The sequence below is a fragment of the Aulonocara sp. 'chitande type north' Nkhata Bay genome, linkage group LG6, assembly GCF_057382095.1.
Source record: "Aulonocara sp. 'chitande type north' Nkhata Bay isolate Kocher_YH1m ecotype deep benthic linkage group LG6, A_spYH_male_GT1.1, whole genome shotgun sequence".
NCBI lineage: Eukaryota > Metazoa > Chordata > Actinopteri > Cichliformes > Cichlidae > Aulonocara > Aulonocara sp. 'chitande type north' Nkhata Bay.
Genome location: NC_141349.1, coordinates 10,061,156 through 10,068,727, shown reverse-complemented (window position 1 = coordinate 10,068,727; position 7,572 = coordinate 10,061,156). Strand labels below are relative to the sequence as shown.

At 37.8% G+C, this 7,572-nt stretch overlaps 1 protein-coding gene across 2 annotated transcripts; it reads left to right on the top strand.

Moving 5' to 3' along the window:
* Positions 1-786: 786 nt before the first annotated feature.
* On the top strand, positions 787-7,256 carry LOC147327244 (anionic trypsin-2-like). 2 transcript variants are annotated; one of them, XM_086294878.1, is made up of 6 exons: positions 787-876; positions 1,182-1,374; positions 1,494-1,700; positions 5,752-5,813; positions 6,082-6,221; positions 6,315-7,256. In XM_086294878.1, exons 1-6 carry the CDS (start codon positions 831-833, stop codon positions 6,471-6,473), a joined length of 807 nt encoding a protein of 268 aa, XP_086151004.1. In that variant the 5' UTR covers positions 787-830; the 3' UTR covers positions 6,474-7,256. The 2 variants fall into 2 exon arrangements, with proteins under 2 accessions (XP_086151004.1, XP_086151003.1); XM_086294877.1 differs by lacking the exon at positions 787-876 and having other exon boundaries at positions 1,124-1,374.
* Positions 7,257-7,572: the final 316 nt, after the last annotated feature.

The following is a 7,572-nucleotide window of genomic DNA, read 5'->3' as shown; positions in this document are numbered from 1 at the left end:
ATGGGTCAATGCCTGAGTGGGGCACAGAAATAGATTACTTTACTCCTAAATTTCCTAACAGTGATTCCACTGGTGCATCCAAGTTTAATGAGAATGTTTGTTTGGCAGCATGGTGGCACAGTGGTCAGCACCGTTGCCAGCAAGAAAGCCCTGAGTTTGAATCTGTGTGTGCATGCTCTCCCCGTGTTTGCGTGGGTTCTCTTCACGTACTCAGCATCTAAAGAATGCAGGCAGTGGGGTTAGCTTAATTGATGATTCTCACTTGCCCATACGTGTGAATGGTTGTTTCTTTGTGTTAGGCCTTTGATAGACTATCCATGGTCTAACCCGCCTCTCGCCCTATGATAGCTGGGATAGGCTCCAGACCCGCCCCCCTCAACTCTGATAAAGTGGAAGAGAATGGAAGCAATGCTCATTTATCTTTTGCTTTTTAAAAACTTTACCAGACATTTTGGCGTTCAACATCCATCATATTTATTTTAACAAAACAAAATTTTAATAATTCTTTTAGCGAAACTAACAAGTTGCACATTAAAGATGTATTCACATATTTGGATACATATGTTGAAAAAATATATATTAATATATATATATATATATTAAAAAAGAAACTTATCTTATTTATGTCTGGAGTGTTTGAGAGAAAAATACTAATTAATGACATGCAACACGTAAAAAAAAGATAAAGTCATATTTAAAATTTGCATGAAGAATGTCCCAACCAATGGGGTTTTGTGATAAAATTATGCTCTGTGATTGGTGGCTCTATGGCCACCAGCACAGTGAGAACAGGCTTAAAAGGTCCCAGCACAGCATTCACTGCAAGCTGAATGACAGCAATGGCTCATCTGAAGCTTCTTCTTCTTCTGTGTGTTGGTGAGTGAAATATTGCACTTATTTCTCAGGTTGTGACAAATTCTGTGTTACTAAAGGATTATTTAGGTTTTCACTAAACCACCAGATACTGTTTTTGTTCTTCTTTGTCTCTGCTTTGATATCAGTTATTATACATTTGTCAGAATGTTACAGTATCAGGAACACTGTCTCTACAGTATGATTGTACTTTTTCTTCTTTTCATCAATTTGCAGACACATTTCTGCAAGTATAATAGCTAGAAAGAATATGTTGTTCTTCAGATGGAAGAAACAACCAGTTGTGAGTAAATTATTTTCTTTTTCAGGCATCACAGTCAGCACAGGAGTAGATTTGCACAAAAGGATCTATGGAGGCCACAAGTGTCCAGACACTGAGCGTCAGTATCACGTGAAACTAAAGGCAACCAGTGCAACACATGAAAGTCTCTGTGGTGGCTCACTGATCCATGAACGGTGGATTCTGACTGCAGCCCACTGCTGGATAGATGAACCTGGATGGTGAATAAATAACAGTTTGACTTAAAATTGAGTTTTATAAGAATTTAAAAATAAAGATAGCATTTCTTATGCTCATGTTCACTAATTACAGTCACTAACACCCATTTCTCCTTGTGCAGGGATATGTATGCAATTTTAGGAATTCATCCAAGTCCATGGTGGACAAAGTTATTACCATTTTTAAAAAAACAAAAAAACGTGAAAGTCACAAGTGGACCAGTGTTTGTGGGCACAAATACGATTGATGACATCATGCTACTGGAAATTCCTCCACAACCAGGCAGGAAAACCGTTGCCTTACCGGACTGTGCAAATCCTCCCAACATGTAAGTTGTGCGCTTACCTAATAAGTCTGAATCCTTTCTGACTTTTCCACTTTTTTATTTTTATTTATTTGTATTATGATATTTCTTTATTCACAATGTTGAATATAAATGAAACTTGTATGTTTTGGATACTTACTAAAACAATATATGAAAGTGGCCACTTTCATGAGTAAACCATATCAGCCTTATATGATTCACTATATGAAGTAGGCCAAATCTGCTAGTCTTTTATAAGTTTTCTCTATTGCTTTTCCATATGGGACAGCTCAATCAACACAATATCACAGTAAAAACTTACATTACACTAAAGAAGGAGTTTAAACATAAACAACAGCAATGACAAACTCCCTCAGCAAGCATAATGTTTTTGTGGGATTGCACCACTATTGAATAACAAGTACAATCCTTCCAACTTTTCTTTATGTCAGGGCTCTGTGGCAGGCCTGAGGTGCCTCAGGCAGGGATGAGGACCCAAAATACAGGACTCATAGAGAATGAATGGCAAACTCAAAGAACCTCAGCTTTATTGCTGGCATGAAACAAAACATAAACCAAACTGAGAATGGTATGACAAGAACACATAGGCAATTCTGAGGATACAACACAACAGCGAGCAAAGGAAAACACAGGGCTTATATACACAGAGGCGTAATCAGGGAATGGGAAACAGGAGGGAGACGCAGCTGGGAGAAATTAGGGGTAACGAGTAGGGATGGGTATTGATAAGATTTTCACGATTCTGATTCCATTTTCGATTCTGTTTAACGATTCGATTCTTTATCGATTCTTTTTAAAAAAGGAGAACACTAAAGTCGAATAGCTTAGAACTTTGTTTTATATCTTCTCTTTGAACAAGATAGAAATTTAGGAGTAACATGGCCTTACAAACCCAACAGTGAGATCTTAAGAGATCCACAGCCTACGGCTCTTCAATGGGGTGTCACAGGGTCCCCAGGAAAAAACATTGTAAATGTAAAATAATAAAATAAATATTCTTCTGTAGCAATAACAAAGTATAACATAAATTATTCTGTAGCAATTACACAAGAATATCCAGTAATGTCCCTGCCTACAATTAAACACATTCACTTACCGAAAATCGGGGGCATCTGCTGCGGCAAATGGGTGCAAGCCTTTGACCACAAACTTAGTCACTGCTCGGTGACATTCGTCTATCCTGGCCTGAAAGGAGACGCTACCAGTAGACTGCAGCGAGAACTGCCAGCATCTGAGCCAGACTCTGTCTGTCTCTCTCATCATGGTCACCTAAATGCACAGTAATGGCAGGTTTTGTAATAAGGCAGATCGCGCTAACATAATATGCGCTGTTAGTTGATTATTTACCTGCCGCATTAACAGGAGAGGACGTGCAAACGTTACCGCTGCTGCTGGGTTGAGATTCACGAGTCTGGAGCGGAATTAAAGAAGCGACATTCATTTAAGGTTATCGTGTATTTTGTGAGCAAATGCTTTTGCATATTCGTAGTGTTTCCTCCCTTAAATGAAATATCTACTTTGCAAGTTGCCCCGTTGTCATCCGTTCTCGTAAAGTATAACCAAACTTTTGAGCGTTTGAGCCGCCATGTTTCCTGCCAGGTAAATGACGCTCCGCAACGTGGTGATGTCATTCGGGGCGACTGGAATCGATAAGGGAATCGTTTGCAAAAATGGCAAACAAGTCCAAGGAATTGAAACAGTGGGAACCAGTTCTCAACAAGAACCAGTTTTCGATACCCATCCCTAGTAACGAGACAGGGGGAAGCAAAACTGAATACACTGACATAAGACATGGACCTCCAAAGTAAAACAGGAAACAATCCACAAAGGCGCAGATTTGACACTGAACTAAACCTACACAAAGTACGAGGGCACAAGACATAAAACCTAAGAACAAAACCCTAAACCAGAATAAACTGAAACATGGAATTAAAACAAGACAATCAGAAGACATAAAAACCATAATACATAAAAATATAACAAACTGCAAATGCTGGGTCAAAATGACCCAGAACCGTGACACGTTATACTGTACACATTAACATCATTAACAACATTAAAAATAGTATTTCTGTGTCTTTTAGACAGTGAATTTCATTCAACAAGTGGAATATGAAACATGAATGAATATAAAATAGGACCATTTAAGAAAAATAATATAATATAGTAATAATAAACATACTAATACCAGTTTAAAATAAATGATTATCATTTTCATTCATTCCCTCTAAAGAGAAAATCTCCGTCCCAATCACACAACTTCAATAACATTTCTGTATTTTTAGCATATTATTATGATGTACTGGGTTGGCAGCCTTTTCAGAATTTAGTCTCCCTCTTCTGGGCGACTGGCTTCAGAGTGGTGGACAGTGAAGCAAGGTTAATCTGTTAGTGATGCACGCTGAGCCTAATTTCTAAGTTTCCAGTGTTTCAGGTGGCTCTCTTGTTACCTGGTAAGATCACCATGGAAATATGCTCCTGTTGAGATTATGTTCAGAGTTTTTGTGTAAAATGAGCAGGAAGCATCAAATTTTCATTAGTTATTTAATTTATAGTATGCTTTAAACATGACATAGATTGTCTGCTGAACTAATAAGTTTTATATAAGCAACTTGTTAAGACATACATTACTAACACCATCAGTTTAGGAGCAAACAGGTTTGGTTTGAATCTGCTCCTCAGTCTGCTTCACACTGCTGGAAATACAGCTAATAGAACACAGATTAGAAAATGTATCAGTTACATTTGTAAACTATTTATCAGCTGTTCAATCTATAAAATTTCAATTTGATCTGGAGCCAAAATAAAGTGACTTCCTGGCCTTCTTTATTAAGCTATGGGCATTGAAAACAGTGAGTGACCTGTTTTAAATGTACGCCGTTTAAAGTTTCAGATCTCCAATTTGTGGCTGTCATGTTAGATTAAAAACAGCAGCACCAATAGCACAGTGATGATCAAATCATAATGTTTCTGCAACTTTTCTTTGATTTGCAACACCAGCGTTGTAATTTGCTGTTATATATTTTTATATTATTTATAGCACACACACACACAACCATCTCTAGGGTATACAGAAAGTGGCATGAAAAAGTAAAATATCCAGTGAGTCGCAGTTTTCTGGATGAAAATGCTTCGTCAGTGCCAGATATCAGAATGGCCAGCCTGCTTTGAGTTGATGGGAAGGCAACATCTCGAACACTTAAAATAAAATCGCAGGAAGGTTAAGAGCCTCTGTAACCACATGTATCTTTGTTTTGTTTTTTTAAACACCATCTAATATGCTTAACACAACTTAACACATTAGACATAAAGACATAACTCAAAGCAACACTGTAGCAAGATCTGCAACATCTCTTCAACTTTTATTTTGAGTGTATTTTTACATTTTGAGTAGATGTTTGCTGGGTTTCTGCTGACGTCAACCCATTTTTGCGATCATACTAATTTGCCCTGTCTGACTAATGCTGACAGTCTATGGCTGAGAGGATTGCGCCTAATTCATGGATTCTGCATTGCTTGGAACTGTTTGCTCATCAAGATGACCAAATCCCAAGACTGTAAAAAAACAGCTCTCAATTTGTTCATTCTTGTGTTATAAGCAGACCTTGACTAAAAAAAATTGTATCTTGTGTAAATCTTTTTTACACACACAAAAATTCTCATCTATAGATGCACAAACATAAAATTTTCAGATATTTTGGTTTATAAGGTTACAACACTCAGTTCACAACTACACATTTGCTTTACAAGTACAAAGTATTTATGACCACAGTTTGAGCCCATACAAAAGGAGCCAAGCCATGAGGCAGTAGCAGGTAAATGACAGTGTGTTGTTAATGCAGCAGAAAGTGTCAGAATTTTCCTTGTGAATCAAACATGTTTATAAGCTTCTTAGTAAAGCTGTGTGGAAGCGACTTGATGACCAGAAAAAAAACATAGTATAGATCATTTTGAGAATAAAGTTGAAATTTTGAGATTTATTAATTTATTTGATGTTTAAAACACATGGATGGACCTGAAATTAATTGATTATTATTTATTGGTCTGTTTCTAGAGGAGACGTCGTTCAGGTTGCAGGACTTGGTGGGTATAGGGTAAATGCGACAGGCCACACACGTAAGAAAGTTTTTTGATGAATTATTTCACAGTTTATGCTAGACTTTATTTTGGTTTCTGTGTCTGTTTTACAGTTACATTCGCGTTTTATTTGACTACTGTAATATAAACAAAGATTTTAAATTTTATAGTAGATATACTGTATGCCAGGTTCCTTGTTTAAAAATCATTTGGAAACATCCAGAAAAAAGACAAAACATCAATTTCCTCAAGATTTTAGTTTTTGAAAGGTTATGAATGACTTTTGTTCTTTGGCTTTTTTCTCCAGTCCCTGGCCAACCACCTCATCTCCAGTGTGCAAACATGCATGTTGTTGACTGTGAGCCTACCAGAAACGCTCGATGTGATTCACATGTGCCGTATAACAACAGGCTGTGTCTGAAAGAACCTAATGTAGATATACGTAAGGTAAGTTGACTGCTAACATCACTGTATATCATCTCTGTATGTTTTAGATCTTTTGGAAGAAACTTGAACACAAACTATATTTTTCTCTCTCAGGGTGATTCTGGTGGTGGAGTGATTTACAACAACATGATTTATGGTGTAATCAGTGGCTGTGGTGTACGTGTCTGTACTGTACCAGCTGTTACTGTGAATGTTTGTTCTTACATGAAATGGATAAACCAGACAATTTATCCAAAAAGTAATGGAAAATAACTGAATGAAAATAACATCCAGAATAAACAATCATCTCTACATGAAACTTGTGTGCTGTGTGTTGTTGTTGTTTGGAGCCTGCAATGCGTCCTGTCATAGAACCCTCCAACGCATAGTGAGAGCTGCAGAGAGGATCATTGGTGTCTCTCTCCCCTCCCTCCAGGACATTTACAGCACCCGTCTCACTAAAAAAGCCCTTTGCATAGCGGCTGATCCCACACACCCAATGCAAAGCTTCTTCAAGCTGCTGCCGTCGGGGAGGAGACTGCGGAGTCTCCAGGCCAGGACCAGCAGGCTGAAGGACAGCTTCATCCATCAGGCTGTCAGGAAGCTTAACTCCCTCCCGATTCTGCCCCCTCTCCCCTCTCTCCTCCACGGTCTCACTGAACTCTGTCACACACACACAAACACACACACTCTCTGACTCACTCACTGGCCTGCACCAGTTACCAGTCACTTTGTGGAGCATTGGACTGCCATTACCTCATAAGACTTTGTTGTTACACTTTCTCTTACCGTACACTACTAAATCTCCATTTGCACTATTTGCCTATTTGCACTACTCTGCCTGGTTTACACTCAATGTCACTTACCCATTATATTGTATATTATATAGCTTTCTTGTTATATGTAAAATTGTATTTATTTAAATTTTTACTTTTTAATTATTTTACTTGCATTTTTTAATCACTTTTATATTTAAATATATTTAAATGTTCATTTGCTATTTATCTAGGGATTGAAGAGTAACGCAATTTCTATTCTCCGTATGTCCTGTACATGTGGCAGAAATCGACAAATAAAGTTGACTTTGACTTTGACTTTGACTTTTGTTTCTGCTCTAGAATATCTTCATGTTAACTGCAAATTGTGAACCTTTTTGTTTGGTCTAAATTATTGTGTTAGATTTGCAGCTTGTGTGTGTTTGAATGTGGTGTCAGGTGTGTAGCAGCTCATGCTGTTGTTCAGAAACTCTCAGACTCACACTGTGAAGATGCAGAAAGGCTTTCTGATCAGACATGCCACCAACCAGCTGCAGGGCCTGAACATGATAAACTTCATAAATCTGAGTTGATTGTTGAGGCTGAAAATGTTTACG

Excerpts from the sequence above, each read along its gene's own strand:
- LOC147327244 (XM_086294877.1), top strand. The coding sequence starts at position 1,124 with ATGTTGTTCTTCAGATGGAAGAAACAACCAGTTGTGAGTAAATTATTT. Across the intron at positions 1,701-5,751 it reads TGTGCAAATCCTCCCAACAT|AGGAGACGTCGTTCAGGTTG; the intron begins GTAAGTTGTGCG and ends GTCTGTTTCTAG. Across the intron at positions 5,814-6,081 it reads AAATGCGACAGGCCACACAC|TCCCTGGCCAACCACCTCAT; the intron begins GTAAGAAAGTTT and ends TTTTTTCTCCAG.